The following is a 20,741-nucleotide window of genomic DNA, read 5'->3' as shown; positions in this document are numbered from 1 at the left end:
ACACGAGTATGTGGGTCGATAATTTTAAAATTTTTCCTAGGGTTGCATGGGTCGTTCCGATCTACTGTGGGCCTATCTAGGATCAGTAATGGCTAACCAAACCCTAGATTATGTGATCTGATACTCTGGTAGTTTGCTCTGAGTAGGACACTATACGCATGTCTGATTATTCTGCTATATGTATATCTGATATTTGTATGCGAACATGTTAAGCATGATATTTTTGCATCTGTAATCTGTAATTATGTCTGGGGAGGGACTTGTATATGTGGAGGAAGTGTTCTGAATGGTGGCCTTCGCCTATATTCTGGCAGCTTGGTTGCATCTTATCTAATATGTGTCGTAATGACACAATATGTTGTGTAGGGATGAGTGGGTGTTTTAAACCCCACATGGTGTGATGGGATGGTCGAAGTTGGTATGTAGAGGATGGGGGTAGGATTCTGTATATCTATTCTGCACATCTGATTCTGTTATCTGTATCTATAAAGGACTTAAGTCCAAATCTAAATCTGATTGTATATGTAATTTCTTCATGAATAGCATCTCTATTTCCGTTGGGTTACACACTGAGTTTATGAAAACTCACTTCTGTCTGTTTGTTCAGGTAATCTACGGACTTAGGCGGACCGGCGTGACGGAGCCTCACAGTGACCACGAGTTCGTAAACTGTTAAGATTATGGTTTTTGTTTTAATCTAAGGTTTAATTCTAGGGGTTTTGTAATAATTGGACTTTCTGAACTATTTGGTTTAATTTTGGGATTTGGATTTTCATTTAAACATTTTATTTGCTATAGATATCTAAAAACATGGTTTTTACTGAAACAAAGGTTTTCCAAAGTTACAAATGGGATTTCCAAAAACAACGTTTTCTATGACTTCCGTTATAAATTACGTTTTGGCAAATAAGTTAATTGAATAACGCTTTTGACAATAGATTTTAAAGAATATGAGTTATAAAACTGGAATGATTTATTGTAACGACTCCATTTTCAAAAACCCTTCTTTGTGACATCTTCGGATACGGCCATAACGTCTAGGCCGGGTTTGGGGTGTTTTCAACACCCCTAACCCGTATCCGTCGCCGGAACAGTGTTACAGAGTATTACTGATGTTTACAGAATAATTACAGATAATTCATGTTAAATACTGTTCATTTCCGAAACTAGTCATATTGTCCCTTGAATGGACCCTCGAGGCCCATTATAAACGTTGGAAACAAGTCGTGGCTAAATCAGAAACTCAGGTAATTTTTCGTAAAATTTCATAATTTCTCTCATATATAGGGATCACACAGCCGTATGGATAGGCCGTGTGAGCCACACGACCAAACAGGTCACATGGTCTTATTCCGAGCCCATGTAACTCTCTGACTTGCAAAACATTAAAGTGCAGTTTTCACACGGCCAAGACACACGCCCATGTTCCAGGTCGTGTAGCATACACAGTTGAGACACACGCTCGTGTCTCTGCCCGTGTACTTAATTCTAAGCATTCTATTTCTCTAATTTAAGATGCAGGTGACACACTGCCAAACCACACGCTGATGTGTCTACCTGTATGGACAAAATAAAGCCATTTTCTAACTTTATTTCTTACCCAAACTTTGCCAATAACCTACACCAAAATTTTCATTCATATACCAACCAATTCAAGCATCATAACCAAGTTAATTCTAACGTCTAACATGGTACATTATTACATGCATTCATGTTTATAATCTTACCCTTTTGTGAACATACATGTTAACATAATTTAATCAACCACACTAAACACATGGATATTCATCATGGTATAACCTTATAATTTTACCAAAACAAATCTTTACTAGCCATTCCAAAGGCTAGATTACAATCAACCATTTATGTGCCAATATGGCCATGTAACCTATACATGCCATTATAACCATAATTGATTTACTATATGTACCTAAATGGGCCGATGGATAGTGTGAGTGATCTCCGCCAAGCTTCCAATCCGTTGAGCTTCTGATTTACTATAAAACAGAAAAATAAAATTAAGTAAGCATATAATGCTTAGTAAGTTTGTATAAAATGGTACTTAACTTACCATTCATTCTATTTCAAGATAAACATGTAACGCACATTCAATCAATTTGATTTCAAGCCCTACATATATCCTCATTACCCTTGTTAGTTAAACATTCCACAATATTATCAAGAAACATATATGATTCCAAAACAATCAAATTTTCAAACACATATGCTTTCCACATCACATATCCATTTAACATGTATAAATCATATCTTTATATTACAAGTACATTTTCATTATAATTCATCTTGAGTTCAGATTATTTCAAGTTAGAACTTTACTCATATTATTCGAAATATCAATGTCACACGAGTAGTACAATCAAGGTGTACAAATCTATAATCAAGGATAAACATATTAATCAAATAAATTCTATGTACAAATATAATCATCTCATATTTCCATATATTAAATATCGTGTATTATCATTTTCATATATTTCATGCAGATACATGTAATAACTCATTTCTTATTCATATCTTCTCATGTCAAGATTTTTTTACCCGTTGAATTTATCTGAAATATCTATGGATACACAAGTAGTACAAATCATGATCCGTCAGTTCATATTCAAGGGTAACCGTTAAGGCACTTAATCAGAAAGCACACTTTCGAGCCACATATCATATAACAGGATTACTTGTCCAAGCTAAATCCTGTTTTCAACATATGCTCACAAGAGCTTAATTAGGATTACCTGTCCAGGCTAAATCCTATCTGTACATATGCTTAAGAGGGCTTATATCATGATTACTAGTCCAAGCTAAATCTTTTCTGTAATGAGGTCAATAAGATTACTCGTCTGAGCTAAATCCCGTCAGCAACAAATGTAGGACCTCATTCAATAAGGGAAATCACATTTATCCGTCGATTTTCATTTATTCAAACAAGATTTAACATTTTTCAAGCATTATCAGGTATGTGATTATTTCATACATCTATAACATTCATATAATTCAAATAAACACATTCCACATTCATTTCAAGCATAAAAGTAACATTTTTATCATATATCATTTATCGGGCATTATCATTGATCGGGCTTTTTCGGTTATGTTTTCAATGTCATATATATATGATATTTATATAAATTACATACACAAAATCTAATTCAAGCATATAAATATACAATTTAGTTACACGAACTTACCTCAACAAATGTTCGTGTACGTCAAATATACTAATCCGACATTTTCCTCTTTTCCTCGTTCTAACTTTGAATTTGGTCTATTCAGAGTTTAACATAAATTTAATACAATTTAAACTCAATTCGGTCCAATTTACATCTTAGGAAAAATACCATTTTGCCCCTAAACTTTTAATTAATGACGATTTCGTCCCTAAGCTCAGAAAAATGAAATTCATGCAATTTACTCCTTATTCCACTCCTAACCAAAATTTCAATATAAAATTTACAGCACATGTATTCTATAAAATTTAGAATTTTTCTTCAATTTTTATAACTTTACAATTTAGTCCCTAAATCATGTTTTCATCAAAATTCACTTTGTAAAAATTGTTAATCTATTAACAACCTTTCATATTCTACCATAAATTTCACAATTTCAGCATATTCATCCATGGAAAAATTTCATACTTTGATAACTTTTCAAATTAATTCCCCAAATAGATAGATTAAACTATCCTGCTTTTAAAAATATAAAAATTACTAAAAACGGGACTTGAATACTTACCTAATTTGGCCAAGAAAGCTTGCTTTCTCTTTCCTAGGGTTTCCATGGAATATTTAGGGAAGAAGATGATATAAAATTATTTTTATTTAATTTTTTATCATCTTTTAATTTTATCACTTTTCAATTTAGTCCTTAACCTTTTTTTTAATTTTCCATGGATGAATCATCCAAAAATATCCACTAACTTTTCATTAATGGCCTAATTACCATACAATGACCTCCAATTTAAAGTTCTATAGCTATTTAATCCCTTTAGCTATAAGAACTCAACTTTTGCACTATGTGCAATTTGGTCCTTTTATCAAATTAAACATGTAATTGGTAAAATTTCTTTATGAAATTTTCATAAAATATTATTATCACACTGTAGATAATAAAATAGTAGTAAAATATTTTTTCTTTTCGGACTCGGATTTGTGGTTCCAAAACTGCTGTTTTGATTTTATCAAAAATGGGTTGTTACAGTGTTACATTTAGTGGTATCAGAACCAAATTACAAAACTCAATCTGTGAAATTTTGGGTTTCACAATTTTGTTTTAAAAAGAACTGGTTTTAAATAACTTGGATTATTCTAAGTAAATATGCGGTATACCGAGTGTCTGGCGCCAATCTTGTAAGTATTTTTGAACTTAGATAGAATAATCTGAAAACACTACAGTTAGTACTTTTTGAAACTATACTGAGTTAGTTAGAGACTGAAATATCTGAAAATATTTCTGAACTTCTGATAATTTACGCATAAAATATCTGCTAAGAAATATTGGAACTGATACATCAAATTTTATAATGTAGATAAAATTTGAAATATACAATGAGCGCTTGTGAAACTCGCAGTCGTGGTATTTGTGGGCGAGGTAAAAGCCACAGAGGGCTCGAGCTGAGTCTTCCTCTCTTGGCAATATTTCAAACTTAGACACAAGTGAGACACCGGTTTAACCTGCTACTGAGACTGGGTCTCAAAGTCGCTCGGCTGGGGACGATGCACTGTCTCAAGCCATGTTGAGGGTGTTGGAAAGGGTCGCTGACCCTATCCTGGATCTGAAGGCCGTGGGTTAGTAACTGAACGTCTCTGGTCCAATGGAGCTGAGCTGTTTAGGGGTGTCACTAAAATCGCCCCTACTGTGGCCAAGTATTGGTTGAAGGCCTCAAAAAGGATCATAAACGACATCGACTGTACTCTTAAGCAGATACTTAATGGCACAGTCTCTTTACTTAGCGATTAGGCGTATCAGTAGTGGTTGTTAGTTGAGGAGGGTACTCAGCTTGATCGTCTGAAATGTGACTATTTTAAGACAGCTTTCCAGGGGAAGTATGTTGGCGCAAGCTATGTTGATGCTCATAGGCATGAGTTCATGGATCTCACACAAGGAATAGATCTGTGGTTGAGTATGATGCTGAGTTTCTGAAGTTGAGCCACTACACTCGAGACGTGGTGACGTTTGAGTATGAGAAATGTGTTAGTTTTGAGGATGGCTTGAGGGATAATTTGAGGGTGTTGATTACTCTATAGAAGGAGTGAGAGTTCATGGTTCTAGTAGATAAGGTGAAGATCACCAATAAGGTTAAGCACGTGGAGCACCAAAATAGGGATCATGAGATAGACAAGAATAAGAGGGATTCAGAACCTCTAGTTCTATTTAGAGGCCTAAGAAACAAGCTAGACCTTATGGGCCTGTTAGGGTAGGGGTTCATGTTTCTTCTACTGGGATTTAGCCATGTGGTGATTGTGATAGGCGCTATCTGGATGAGTGTTAGAGGAGGACAGGGGCTTGTCTGAAGTGTGGGTCTTTGGAGTACCGGATTCGAGAGTGTTCACAGTGGGCCGATCATATGCAAGCTTCAAGACTGAGTTATGTATAGCTTCAGAAGGCAGTTCAGGAGCCACTTAGGGGCTATGGACCGGCTAAGGATGGTAATGATATGGGCCAAAGATAGAGAGCACTGGGAAGAGGTGCTAGTTAGGCTGAGGCAAGGTAGCTTGCGTTGGTTTATCCTGCTCAACGTCGAGAGGATAGAGATGCTCCTGATGTTATCACAAGTACGTTCTTTATTTTTGATGTAGCTACTCAGTCCTATGTAGCTAGTACTATTTCTGAAAACCTTGGGATTTCTGTTGAGAGCACTTCTAGTAAGATTACTGTACTGAGTCCATCGAGCAGTCTGTTCGGGTTAATAGAATTTATAGAAATGTTCCGTTAGAAGAGCAATGGACATTACTTCTGGCAAATCTGATGGAGCTTTGTTTGAAGAGTTTGACTTAATTCTGGGTATGGACTGGTTGGTTGAGCACTAATTTAGTTTGGATTACGCGACTAAGAAGGTCGTTCTAAAGACCGAGGATGATAAGGAGGCGGTTGTGATTAGTAAGCATCAAGATTATTTGTCCAATGTGATCTCCACTCTTGTGGTTAAGAAATTGGTTCGGAAAAGGTGTGAGGCGTATATGGCATTCGTTAGTGTTTCAAATTCTAGGAACTCTTCTGTCAGGGATATTAGAATAATGAGGGAATTTTTATATGTCTTTCTTGATGAGTTACTAGGTTTACCTTCGAATCGAGAAGTTGAGTTCGACATTTAACTTTTAACAGGTACAGCTCATGTGTCTATCACTTCTTACCGAATGGCACTGAAAGAGCTTACAAAGCTTAAGGCTTAACTTCAAAAGCTTCTGGATCGTGGTTTCATCCATCCTAGTGTGTCTCCATAGGGGCATCAATTTTGTTTGTAAAGAAAAAAGATGGTACTATAAGGATGTGTATCTACTATCGGCAGTTGAATAAACTGACTGTAAAGAATAAGTATCTAATTCTGAGGATCGACGACTTGTTTGATCAGTTCCGAGAGGCTTCAGTGTTCTCAAAAATAGATCTTCGATCTGGGTATCATTAACTTAGAGTTAAGGAAGTCGATGTTCATAAGACTGCATTTAGGACTCGTTATGGGCATTACGAGTTCCTAGTTATGCCCTTTGGTTTGATGAATGCCCTGCCTGTATTCATGGATCTGATAAATCGAGTCTTTTAGCCATATCTGAATCAATTCATCGTGGTCTTCATCGATGATATTCTGGTTTACTCTAAGACAGAGGATGAGCATGATGAACATCTTAGAGTAGTGCTTCAGATACTCAGAGAGAAATAGCTCTATGCTAAGTTGAGCAAGTATGAGTTCTAGTTGCGTGAGTAAATTTTCTAGGTCATGTGGTTTCTGCTAAGGGGATTCGAGTTGATCTTAGAAAGATTGAGGCTGTGCTTGATTGGAAACAACTTAAAAATGCATTTGAGATTCGTAGTTTTCTAGGTCTTGCGGGATACTATCGGTGTTTTGTTGAGGGTTTTTATTTGATTGCATCCCCTTTGACCAAGGTTCTGCGCAAGGGTGTTCCTTTTGTCTATAATGATGCATAATAATAGAGCTTCGAGAAGTTCAAGTCTATTCTACTTAGGCTCCTGTTCTGATACAACCTGAATTTGGTAAAGAGTTTGTGGTTTATAGTGATGATTCATACGTTGGTTTGGGTTGTGTACTAATGCAAGATGGTAAGGTTGTGACTTATGCGTCCCGTCAGCTTAAGTTACATGAGGGGAATTATCTGACTCATGATCTCGAGCTAATTACTATGGTTTTTGCGTTAAAGATCTGGAGGCATTATCTGTATGGTGAGAGGTGTATCATCTACACTGATCACAAGAGCCTCAAGTACTTTCTCACTCAAAAGGAGTTGAATCTTAAACAACGTTAATGGATTGAGCTGTTCAACGATTATGACTGCACGATAGAGTATCATCCTGGTAAGGCCAATGTAGTGGATGGTGCTCTCAGTCATAGAGTGATGACTGATTTGAGAGCGATGTTCGTAGTCTGTTAAATGATGGAGGTCTGTTAGTCGAGTTACAAGTTAAGCCGAATTGGATTGATCAGATTCGGAATAAGCAGTTATGGGATAAGTATTTGGGTTTGCGGTTTTGTCAGATTGAGAGTGCCAGTACTTCTAATTTTGAGCTTAATAAAGAAAAGTTTTGTGTTTTTGAGGTCGAGTTTGAGTATCGAATAATTTTGATCTAAGGCAGTCGATTCTGAGGGAGACACATAGTAGCCTTTATGGTATGCAACCCGGTGGTAATAAAATGTATCGCGATCTTTGTGAATTGTACTAGTGGTCAGGTTTGAAACGAGAGGTTACGAATTTTGTTGCTCGTTGTCTAATGTACCAGCAGGTTAAGGTTGAGCACCAGTTGCCTTCGAATTTGCTCCAATATGTTTAGATTCCTTTATGGAAATGGAAACGGAAACGAGTGACGATTGACTTTGTTAGTGGGTTGCCATGGACATCCACTAAGAAGAATTCTGTTTGGGTCATCATGGATCGATTGACCAAGTCCGTTCATTTTATTCCGGTTCAAATGGACTACTCTCTGTAAAAGTTAGCGAAGCTACACATCTCCGAGATTGTAAGACTGCATGGGGTTCCTCTTTCTAGTAATTTTTATAGAGATCCTCGCTTCATTTCTCAGTTCTTGAAGAAACTAGATGAGGCTCTAGGTTCGAGATTGGACTTCAATACTGCATTCCATCCTCAGACCAATAGTCAATCTGAGAGGGTGATTCAGATACTGGAGGATATGCTCCAGAGTTGTGTGATAGATTTCTAAGATAGTTGGGAGGATTTTTTAATACTAGCTGAGTTCGCCTACAATAACAGTTTCCAGGCTAGCATCCAGATAGCACCTTACAAGGCTCTGTATAGTCATAAGTGTCGTACTCCACTATGTTGGACTGAGTTGGGTGAGCAACAGATTTTGGGTCCTGGGTTGGTTTCTGAGACCAAAGATAAGGTTAGACTGACTCGGGATCGTCTGAAAGAGGTTTCTGATAGACAGAAGTCTTATGCAGATTTGAAAATGAGAGATATTGAGTACTTTGTGGGTGACTTCGATTTTTTTAAGGTTTCTCCATGGAAGAAAGTTCTGAGATTCAGTTGTAAGGGCAAATTGAGCCTAGGTTTATTAGGTTATATCGGATTCTAAAGCGTGTGGGACTTGTCGCTTATCAGTTGGAGCTACCTCCAGAGTTAGACCGTATCCACCATATGTTTTACGTCTCGATGTTAAGGTGGTATTGGCCTTATCCATCTTATGTTGTCTTTGTTGATGAGATCAAGATTAGACCAGATTTGACTTTTGAAGAGAAGCCAGTTCAAATTTTAGATCGTGATATTAAGGTTCTAAGGAGGAAGTCCATTCCGTCAGTTAAGATTCTGTGGCAGAATCATGGCACTAAGGAAGCCACGTAGGAACCTGAGGACTCATGCGTCAGCAGTATCCTCATCTGTTCGGATCAGGTAAATTTCGAGGTCGAAATTTCTTTTAGTGGGTGGAGTTGTAACGCTTTGAATAATTCATTTCTGTTTTCGTAAATATCTAACACAACTGTGTATTTATTTCAGTGGTTAAGTGTTCTGGGTTTGTGTGTGAGGTCTTGGGTTCAAGTCTCCTTTTTGCTAAAATTTTGTTATTTTAGATCCAAGCCTTATCCCTGTTAAGTCTCCTTATATAAAATTGTCTATTAATCTATATCAGGATAAGTCTGCTGGTTAAAATGGTAAGGAGGTGGTGTGCTGGGGGTCCTATGTTCGAATTCTTGCGTGGGCGAGGGTGTTAATTTTTGCTTGGTTGACTAATAGAGTTTCGGTGGAGCTAAAATTCTGAGGTGGTTGTGAGTTAGTGGGTTAGTGTGAGAAAAATTAGGGAGGTTATCATTTTTCTGATTTTTTAATTTTTGTTTTTTTCCCAAATTTTTTTCCTGATGTTTTTCTCTCCTCCATTATTTTCCACTTTCAATTTTTCGTTTCCTTCTTCTGATTGTTGTCGTTTTTCTCTTTCAAATTATTGCTACTGCAATTTTTGGGTTCTTTAATCTATTTGGTAAGTGAAGTTTTATTTATTTTTAATGATTGGTTTTTGAAAGTGTGGGCAATATTAGTGATAGCCGATAATTGGTAAGTAATCGATAAGTTCTGTTGTATAGAAGAAGGCGGCGAGGCAGTGGTTGTCACTCCAATGGTTTAGCTTATTGCGTGTGGTCGTTTTACGGTGGTAAGTTTTTAGGTGTTGATCGATTTAGTTTTTGTGAACTCGATAATGGTTGCTAAAAGGTGTTGGGTATTCTATTTTAGGTGCTGGTGGTTTTGGGAGTGTTTTCGTATTAAAATAAAATCAGGTGTGTACCCAAAACATGAAAACTTGAACTCTGACAAAAGCCAGAAGTGCATTCTGTCGATGCCATATCGGCGTATGCCTGACTGTGTGCAAGATACGACCAGGTGTTTGACGAGAGCATAACCGTACGCAAGACACGGCCATGTAGTGGTGTAAGTGTGGCAGTGTAGGCTACACGGGCTAGGCTATATTGGGCATGTGAGCCACACGAGCAAGGCTAATCTGAGCGCGTGGGCCCAACGGGTGTGTGATCCCATAATTCTAAAATTTTTCCTAGGGTTGCACATGATGTTCTAATCGACTGTGGGCCTACCATAGGGTCGGTAAGGGCAAACCAAACCTTAGATTATGTGATATGATTTTCTGATAGTTTGCTTTGAGTAGGACACTATACGCATGTCTGATTATTCTGCCATATATATATGTCTGATATTTGTATGCGAGCATGTTAAGCATGATATTTCTGCATCTGTAATCTGTAATTATGTCTGAGGAGGGACTTGTATATGTGGAGGAAGTGTTCTGAATGGCGACCTTCGCCTATATTCTGGTAGCTTGGTTACATATTATCTAATATGTGTCATAACGAGAAAATATGGCGTGTAAGGATGGGCGGGTGTTTTAAACCCCACATGGTGTGTAGAGGATGTGGGTAGGATTCTATATATCTATTCAACATATCTGATTCTATTATCTGTATCAGTAAAGGACTTAGGTCCGAACCTAAATCTGACTGTATATGTGATTTTTGTATGAATAGCATGTCTATTTCTGTTGGGTTACACGCTGAGTTTACGAAAACTCATTTCTGTCTGTCTATTTTGTTCAAGTAATCTACGGACTTAGGCGGACCAGCGTGACGGAGCCTCACAGTGACCACGAGTTCGTAAACTGTTAAGATTATGGTTTTTGTTTTAATCTAAGGTTTAATTCTGGGAGTTTTGTAATAATTGGACTTTCTAGACAGTTTGGTTTAATTTTGGGATTTGGATTTTCATTTAAACATTTTATTTGCGACAGATATCTAAAAACATGGTTTTTACTGAAACAAAGGTTTTCCAAAGTTACAAATGAGATTTCCAAATAAAGTGTTTTCTATGACTTCCGCTCTAAATTACGTTTTGGCAAATAAGTTAATTGAATAACGCATTCGACAGTAGATTTTAACGAATATAAGTTATAAAACTGGAATAATTTATCATAAAGACTCTATTTTCAAAAACCCTTCTCTGTGACATCTTCGGATACGACCATAACATCTAGGCCGGGTTTGGAGTGTTCCAATTTTATATTTAAAGCAAAATAATTATTTGTTTTTCATTAATTTTCAATAAAATAAAAAAGCTTAGAAACATAACGATGACAATGAATTTTTATTTTGTAGTTAACATGTAGAAAGCTTTAATTTTGTGAGAAATTTATAATGAAGATGTGCTTGAGGACTAAATTGATAGAATTTGTAATGGTATGCAATGAACATTACGATATTGAGGCCATAATTGCCCATTCAATGGTGATTACAAAAGAGCAAAAGTTGGAAAGTTTTAGCAACCTCACTATGTTGTGCAATGGACGTTGCGACATTGTGTCACAGAAGACTAGTTAATGAAGGATAAAAGAGATATTTTACTACTTTAGAGTTTAGGATGTAAATATTAATTTTCTTGTAAACTAAAAGGGAGAGAGTTCATTTTCTCAAATTAGTTTTAGCTTTTATAACCTCCTAGAGAGGATTTGGTTTTATCTTTGTAATTAGATTAAATAGTGACTTGTAAATTCTAGCTTAGATTTAGTTTCTTTTTAGTTTTTTTCTGTAAGTTTGAGTTGCATCTTCAATTAAGCTGAAGGTTACAAGCTTAGACTTGGTTATGGAAAATTTGGAGCTTGGATTAGATCTCCTCATCACTTGTGTTTGAGATTTCTTAATCTTTGCTTAAACTTCCTTCATTTATTTTGTGGTGAAATATTAGATCTTAATGAAATTGTCTTTGTTATTGTTTGCATGTTTTGGTAATATTGTTAATTGGTAAATTATGCAATCTATAAGCTATTGTCAAGTTGGATTACTTGTTAATTTGACGAATTATTTTAATAATTTGTAATTAATTTGCCTAAACTTGACAAACTTGGTAAAATTTTAGACTAGGGAAATTGGAAACAAACTCTAATAAAAATAGGTTAGGAAAAATGGAAACTAACTCTAGTTAATTGGATTGGTCAACCTTGCTAAGCATTGTTGTATTGAGAGACTCAATGTGTGCTAGGGTCTAGAAACGAGAGTTTCTGTTCTAGTAGTGAACTATAAGATCAACTTGAGTCAAAAGATCGAATCGAAACCTAGGATTAGCAATTACATAGGTAGTCAAGTTAACATTCTATTAACTAGCTAATAGGTGGATGACGATAGCCAATACCTAAGTTTGTTGTTGAAGATGTAGTTGAGAATTGAAATTGTAGATTTAGTGTTTTCAAATAAGTAGTTTAACCTTAATTTTAATGAATTTGATTGCGCTAATAATCCTTTATCCAATTAGAATGGTAATTGAATCACTAATTTAGAGTATTGCGAATAATTATAAACTTGATTCCACAATTAATTTTTTAAGGTACGATCATCAGAGTATTTATCAAAATATTTTGTTGTAATTCCTATACTATAATTTCACCATTGTGTACTTGCAACATTAAAACTCAACCCAAAGTTAATAGATTTTCTTATCATGGATTGAAACTTGAGCTAATTAATCTTATTTTTGACAAATTTTCTTTGAATTGTAGTAATAAATATTTAAAAGCTCGGAAAGATTGTTTGCCTTTTGTGGCATTTTAATTTTAAAAATTTCTCTATAAAAAAAAAATCAAAATATGGTTTTAATTTTTATACTTGGATAAAATTTGAAATTTAGTCCATATACTTAAAAAAAATTAAAATTTATATAATTTTTCTTTTTTGATTTTAAAACTCAATATTATCATTAGACTTATCTAAGGGCCGAGTAACTCGCTTGGCCCTATAGAGAATATTTTCACCTCGGACTGATTTGGCCTAGTCTGAATTCAATCTAAATTTAAAAAAGATTTCTTACATTTAAATTTAATTATAAAAATATAAAAAATATCAACTAGAAATATATTTTAATATTTTACTAGTTTTTGAATAGTAAAATGAGTTTTTGGGCGGGCTGGTGAAAATGGGCCTAGGTTGGAGTTGGGCCTTGGCCCAGCCTAACCCATAGACATCTCTACCTATTAACATCGTTAGTATTTTTTGTTAAAATTTATCAACTTGGCTAGTTGAATAAACTGTCCTCATATAACATTACATATGATTGGCAAAAAATAAATATATTAAATTGACAAATTTTGGTAGAAATTACCCGATAATGATTAGTTTAAATTGAAGAAGTAAGAGGATTCAATTTTTAAGGACTAAATCTCAAATTCTAAAGAAATAGAGGGAAAATAGCCTATGTCAACTAAAAAAAGGTGTTACAACTGATGTATTAAGCCTAACTGTTACGAGTTGACAAAAGGTGCAGAATTACAAACTTTTCCTAACCCCTAAGCTATGAGCCCAATTAGACATATAGGAAATTAAGGAAAACAAAACAACTCTCATTTCACACGGTTACTTTTGAGCTCTGTTTCTACGATCAAATATCCAAATTTTCTCTGTTTGTCTTCGGATCCCTCTTTCTACATCTCAACATCTCCAATAACCAGTTTGGGAAAAGAGAACAAAAAAAAAAAACCGGAGAGATCTTTAATCTATCTCATGAGATTTCATTGAAGAAATAAAAGTATCCAGAAAAAGGAAAAAAACGATATGTATAGCAATTTCAAAGAACAAGCGATAGAGTATGTGAAGCAAGCGGTACAAGAAGATAATGCAGGGAACTACAGCAAAGCCTTTCCTTTATACATGAACGCACTCGAGTATTTCAAGACCCATTTGAAATACGAGAAGAACCCCAAAATTAGGGAGGCTATTACCCAGAAATTCACCGAGTATTTACGCCGTGCCGAGGAGATCCGTGCCGTTCTCGATGAAGGAGGGCCTGGGCCGGCTTCTAATGGGGATGCTGCTGTTGCCACCCGCCCCAAAAGTAAGCCCAAGAGTGGTGGTGGAGAAGGCGGTGATGGGGAGGATCCAGAGCAGGCTAAGTTGAGAGCTGGGCTTAATTCGGCTATTATCAGAGAAAAGCCTAACGTTAAGTGGAATGATGTGGCTGGTTTAGAAAGTGCTAAGCAGGCTTTGCAAGAAGCTGTTATTTTGCCTGTCAAGTTTCCTCAGTTTTTTACTGGTTAGTTTTTTTTTCTTGTTTGGGCATTTTAGGGGCTTTTGATATTTGATTTTATGAGTATGATTTTGAGCATACCATATACATTTGTAAAATTGATTACTTTAGGTGGACTTTAGTAACTGGTAGTGGATAATGAAATGGATTAATTGTTGATTGTTAAACTACGCATGAATCTTATGGTTTTATGTGGTTTTCTTTATATGCTTTGTTAAGGATGATTTTGGTTTTTAGCTATGAAGTTAGTGAGGCCTGCTTGACTTTTGCAATACGTAGTGTATAGTGAAATTGCTTCATTGACAATTGGCGAAAAAATGTTAAGAAACTTATTCTTTCTTGACTGTATATGTCTAGAAAAGAGGTTAGTTGGTAGTTCCAATAGGAAAATGTGATTATGGTATTGATATTTGATAGGATAATCATGCTTGTTTGTTGAAGTTGTTTGTGATAGGGGAGAATGCCTAATTTTGTTGCAACATTAACTAATTTTTGCGATTTAATGTTGCTTGAGATTTTGTCCTAAATGTAATTGTTTTGAATATCCATAGATTCATCCCATGCTTTCTATTCTTTTTTCTAAATATAGCTCCTGCTATATATTTGTTAGACTGTTCCTGTTGTATGCAATAAGATTTTAGCAAGTTATTGATATAGCCACTTGTGGTGTCCTTTGCTATCGTTTCTTGCAATGCTTGAATTGAGTCCTAGAATAGTACAAGCAACAAAGCAAAAGATTTTGCTCACCTGTGACCTCTGTGATATTAATGAGTTATTTGGGGATGTATAGATGCTTGTGAAATTCCCCTTTGTTATGTAGTTAATCTGATGAACATAGTTTTTCATGACAATAATCACACTAATAACTTCATGATTTTAATGCTCAACTTCTCAGCACATAAATGTAACATATGTTGCTCGGACTCTTCATTTTTCTTGAGGTTCCCATGTTTGACATATGGATGAGGATATGACTTCCAAGGATCCTCCAAATACATGGAAAAACATGGAAAAATCTAACATTACCATACTCACAAGAATCCAAGTAACATAGAATGTTACATGCAATCTATGACATCACCTACTAGTCTCAATTCCTTGTTAGAAAATGTTGCTTGCACCAATATAAGACTCCGCCTCTTCTGAAGCTGCCATTTTTAGCCACATGATACAAGATTAATTTGGTTTTTAAAGTTAAAAGCTTCTAATTAATTTTATAGATCTGTTCTATTTTTGAGTAGGATTGTTGAATTCAACTTAAGCTCAGCTCATTTGCTGTCTATCCAAGATTGTCTTATGATATGTGGAACAAATCAAAGTAATGTATTGGATTAGATGAGGTTTTGTGTTTTGGTAGGAAAAGGGCTCGATATCCATCAAGTTTATATAGTTCCACCGATGTTCATCTTTATGTGTTTGGATATCCTCTTGGTCTTGCTAGAATTTCTTTTATGTTTGCTGTTTGCTTCAACTGTATTATTGGTTGGATAGAAACAAACTCAATCTAATCTCTACTCCCCTTTTAGCACTTGTTTAACGGTTTTCTTCATTCCCCTTGTTTAACGGTTTTCTTCATTCCCATTTCAACATTACATATGCAGGGATATAAATAGGGTAATTTTGTAAAATTTTCATACTTTTTCTGTTTTAGGAAAGAGAAGGCCATGGAGAGCTTTTCTGTTGTATGGGCCACCTGGAACTGGGAAGTCATACTTGGCCAAGGCTGTTGCAACTGAAGCTGACTCTACGTTTTTTAGGTACTATATTGAGTGGCTCATATTTGACCCATTTATCTGCCCTTAAGAAAACACTTGCTAATTTCTGAAGCTATTTTCACTTTTCTTAATTTTTAAGATGCATATTGATCATGAAAACAAGTAAAGAAAATTCACCTTTGACATGTACTGTTGTTGTGTTATCTAGCTTTCCTCAGTGATGCAGCTGCCACCTTCCTTTTATTGGGAGAAAGGGATAGGTGGCAGTAGTAAGGATGGACTCCTATGTATGCGTCACTGGATTTTAATGGCAGATAGGTGGCATTATTCACATATTGTGGTTGTGGCTTCTATCTGCTGCTAAAACAGTTAAACTCTTTGAGCTGATAATCATTTGCCTTTCTGACTTCACCGCATTTTCCTCCTCTCTTCCATGTTTCTGTTCTATTAAGGTGAATTTACAGCTGCAGTGCTTGACTACTTATGTGGGAATTGTGTTATGATATCTATAACGTAATAATGGTGACACAGCCTCTGCAGAGCCCCATAATGTTCTTCTGTTTTTACATCATGAATTCTAGGGATTGTATCAGTCGGAGGAAGAACTATATTTTTTTATTTTCTTTAACCCAGCTTGTCATACTTGTTGAGTTTATATTAATTAGGTTAGCTTTCTTGGAATCTAAGTTGCTTTTATGTTTATGGTTTCTTTTTGGTCATGAATCCCAGTTCTAATTGAATTTAAGAAGTATAAGAGTTTAGAAATACCAATCTAATGTGCATATTCTTCTGGCATTTTGATTTATGAAAATACCAATCTAATGGGACACCTAGGAACTCGTGTTCCCTTCTTTTGGTCTTTTTCTTTTCATCTTTTCAATTGCTGTAGTTGTTTTGGATTTCTGTTGATGACACAGTTAATCAAGTCCCTTTTATCTTATTTCATCTCTTCTGAGAACTAATTAAATCTCTTCTGACATCTAACTAAATCCTGTTTCTTATACTTCCAAACTCTAAATCTTGCATATTTTGACACTGAATCCCACTACTAAGGCTTTCAGATAAAACAAGTAAGTCCTAATTTTGCTGCTTCTGTAAGCTTTGATGACCGGATTAATCAGTTTCGGTCACTCTTCTACCTATGAACTGAGTCCTAATTTTGCTGCTTCTGTAAGCTTTGATGACCGGATTAATCAGTTTCGGTCACTCTTCTACCTATGAACTGACTACATCAATTTGCTTTTTCTTTCATCAACTTTAATTTGCTTTTTCCTACTCTGGAAACCCATAAAGATATGAAAAATGTTTCTTAGAAGTTGTTCTTTTGTTTTGAAGTTGTAAACTGAGGCTTTTAGTTTCGAATTTTTTTCATATTTATATATTACGATAAGTTTAGCTTTTTGGCTCACCTAACTTTGCTTTAAAAATATTTTTGTTGTAGTTAATTTCTTATATACCATTTCATCGTCTATGTTCGTACGTTATGTTTCTGCTTATTTCTCTTTCATTGTTCTAATCCTTTTCCCTCTTTTTCTGCTAGTGTTTCTTCCTCAGACCTTGTATCAAAGTGGATGGGGGAAAGTGAAAAGCTTGTCTCGAACCTTTTCGAGATGGCGCGTGATAGTGCTCCTTCCATCATATTCATTGATGAAATAGATTCCTTGTGCGGCCAGCGTGGAGAGGGCAATGAGAGTGAAGCTTCAAGACGTATCAAAACTGAACTTCTTGTGCAGATGCAGGTATTTGTTAGTGCATTTAAATGCTGGAACAAATTCCTCAAACATCTTTGTCCCAAAACTTTTCTAGATATTATTTTCTTATGATACACGTTCTTATAATTCCTGACCAGTTTTCAATTTTATCTTGGGACTTATGTTTATTCTATGGTTTTTATTTTGAGTTTTCGTGAAGAGGAGTTTGCACTTCATAAATATGCAATACCTGTTAAAAATTTGAACACCTCTCTTCTCATTTATGGAAGAATGCATGATAAGCAAAGTACCTTGGGAAGTTATGATAGCACAAATTTTCTCAATTAATCTTGTGCATTTAGAAAAACTTTTAAGTGTGTATTGTTTTGAGTTTGTTCAATATAAATTTATGTAAGATAACTTTTTTCTTTTGTAGTGTTCTGCAGCATGCTAGCATCTGTATCATAATTTTGTGAAATTTTCATGTTACAGTATTTGGATCTGACAATACTCATAGTCATACCTTAATTATGTTTTGCTAGATTGTGACGTGTGTGTGTGATACCCTCACTTTCAATGTTAATGAATGAATTTTTTTACTTTGTGCTTTTGATGTTTTAGGGTGTTGGACATAATGATCAGAAAGTCCTAGTTCTTGCGGCAACAAATACTCCCTATGCTCTTGATCAGGTAGGATAATATTAGAATATAATTTCCATAGATTTACCTTGAATCAGCAGAGGTGGATATCAATCTTTTACTAATCAATTATTCTTATAGGCCATCCGCCGGCGTTTTGATAAGCGCATTTACATTCCTCTCCCAGACGTGAAGGCTCGGCAACATATGTTCAAAGTACTTTTCTCTGATGTGTCTCTTCTGAACATTGAAAAGAAAAAAAAGAAGAGAAATGCTTGGCTGTTTTGTCTTCTTTTTCACAATTGTTATTCAACTACTGCTATTTTTGACATGGCTACTTTGCTTTGGTAAAACATATTACAACAGGTGCACCTAGGTGATACTCCTCACAACTTGACTGAAAGTGATTTTGAAAACTTAGCTCGCCGGACAGAGGGATTTTCAGGGTCAGACATATCTGTTTGTGTAAGTGCATCACCTATATGAGATACTTGATCTTATGTTACTCGGTCTTGGGTGTCTGATATGGGTATATTTAATTTCCCTAAGTTTTCCATGTATTTGGAGGATCCTCAAAGGATCATCTCCCTATATCAATATATAAATATGCGTGAAACATGAGTATTGGACATGGGTACTACAAGAAGATGAATATTAGGATTAATGTCGTGCTCAATCATTATATCCTTCTCTTTCTCTGAATGATCTTTTAATGGATGGCCAATGTAGAGATGTTCACTTGTGCGTGTTTTTACCTTTATTTTATCGTGGCAGGTTAAGGATGTTCTTTTTGAACCTGTTCGTAAAACCCAAGATGCCATGTTTTTCTTCAAGACACCTAATAATATGTGGATGCCATGTGGACCAAAGCAACCAGGTGCTGTCCAAATTACCATGCAGGAATTGGCAGCCAAAGGACTTGCAGCACAGGTATCAAGTTGCTTGTTTGAGCTCTTACCTTTTGTACCTATTCCTATGTACAATTTGATTTTCTATATTTTCTGATATTTTTTGCTATGCATTTATCGTTCGTTTCGGAAAATGTGTGGAGTCTAAGATTGGATTATCCAGAACGCATGCTGGAGCATTATTGCCATATGCAATAAATAAATCTTTTGGAACATCCTTACCATTGTAACTTAAATTGCTATTTCATTGATTAATGGCCATGCAGATCCTTCCACCACCTATTTCAAGATCAGATTTCGATAAGGTGCTTGCAAGACAGAGGCCAACAGTGAGCAAAGCTGATCTTGAGGTCCATGAAAGATTTACGAAGGAGTTTGGAGAGGAAGGTTGATGGATTGGATGAAATTGTCACATTGATATACTCTTGTTGTGAGGTGCTATCACTGTAATTTGTATTTTATTCATAACCAGCTTGTCGTCCAATGAAATGTGGGTTTAGCTTAATCAAGTGGGGAAGGTGGCTTGACTTCCCATTTCCTGTATTAAGAATGGAATTGCATTTTTTTTTCTCCTTTTACAGTGTAAAGAAGATAACCAAGTAATTTGGCATATAATGTTTGAATATGAGTTGTGCCCTTTTATGCCTAAATTTGTTGACCGTTTTCTTCTATGTTTTCTTATTTCAAACTTCCTCTCTTGGGTATGTATGTACATGCCGCAGTTCAATAATAAAAAGAAGGTTCAATAGAATAAGGAAGACATCTTTCAGATGGCTTGAAAAGGGAAAATATACAATTTGTTAGCAAATAAAAAGGTATCTAATGAACATGAATTAAACCTAGCTTTTTCATGATATTGGTCATCAATTTCTATTAAATGTACTTGTTTCTTTTCCTTCAATGCGAGGTAGATTTGATGTTGTCATGATTGTGTTTAAAACATCATCTTTTCATATAAATTTCGATATGTCAATAATTCATAGTATATAGATTTTGATATATTTAAGTAGGTTTGATATCTTGTGAAACTTTCTCATTATTTAATTATTTTTGTTGTATTATGTGTGTCCAAAATCATTAGTTGTAAATGGACCTTCAAATTGACTAATCTTGTAGGATACGGTTTTTAGCTTTATTTAAACCCCATCAGTTTCTATATTAGAAAACTACCTTCATTTAAGTAAATCGGAATATAACTTGTATGTAAGCAAGTTGAACTTCAGAGAGTTGAGAAACTTCCATTTGGGAGTTGTTTGTGTGTCACTTCTGCTGATCTTGGATGCCCCAATGAACATTTATGTTCTTGTTCTTTCAACATTATCCAATTGAATAATTCCAATAACCAGACTTTGTTTTCTAATGGGAATTCATGATATGTAAGGTCCTGCATGAAATAATACAAGAAAAGCCGGCTAATCATTATAACAAAAACAGATTCTGGGCTTCTTATACACTGAACTATTCAACCATAGTCAAATCAAGCCGGCATTAAACCTTTTTTTTAAGTTTCTTTTCTTCTGC

The 20,741-nt window shown here is 35.3% G+C and overlaps 1 protein-coding gene across 1 annotated transcript; it reads left to right on the top strand.

Moving 5' to 3' along the window:
• Positions 1-13,474: 13,474 nt before the first annotated feature.
• On the top strand, positions 13,475-19,870 carry LOC107889165 (protein SUPPRESSOR OF K(+) TRANSPORT GROWTH DEFECT 1). The gene is made up of 8 exons (XM_016813519.2): positions 13,475-14,273; positions 15,919-16,024; positions 17,523-17,721; positions 18,295-18,363; positions 18,454-18,528; positions 18,679-18,777; positions 19,087-19,242; positions 19,487-19,870. The coding sequence occupies exons 1-8, from the start codon at positions 13,796-13,798 to the stop codon at positions 19,610-19,612; spliced, it is 1,308 nt and encodes a 435-aa protein (XP_016669008.2). The 5' UTR covers positions 13,475-13,795; the 3' UTR covers positions 19,613-19,870.
• The last annotated feature ends 871 nt before the right edge of the window (positions 19,871-20,741 follow it).

This window comes from Gossypium hirsutum, chromosome A09 (genome assembly GCF_007990345.1).
Source record: "Gossypium hirsutum isolate 1008001.06 chromosome A09, Gossypium_hirsutum_v2.1, whole genome shotgun sequence".
NCBI classification, from domain to species: domain Eukaryota; kingdom Viridiplantae; phylum Streptophyta; class Magnoliopsida; order Malvales; family Malvaceae; genus Gossypium; species Gossypium hirsutum.
The sequence above is the reverse complement of the archived record's forward strand: the minus strand, read 5'-3'. Positions and strand labels throughout refer to the sequence as shown.

What these genes read in the sequence shown, in the direction of transcription:
- LOC107889165 (XM_016813519.2), top strand. Translation starts at nt 13,796, where the DNA reads ATGTATAGCAATTTCAAAGAACAAGCGATAGAGTATGTGAAGCAAGCG. An exon ending in GTTTCCTCAGTTTTTTACTG is followed by an intron (nt 14,274 to 15,918) that starts GTTAGTTTTTTT and finishes TTTCTGTTTTAG; the next exon opens with GAAAGAGAAGGCCATGGAGA. An exon ending in CTCGGCAACATATGTTCAAA is followed by an intron (nt 18,529 to 18,678) that starts GTACTTTTCTCT and finishes ATATTACAACAG; the next exon opens with GTGCACCTAGGTGATACTCC.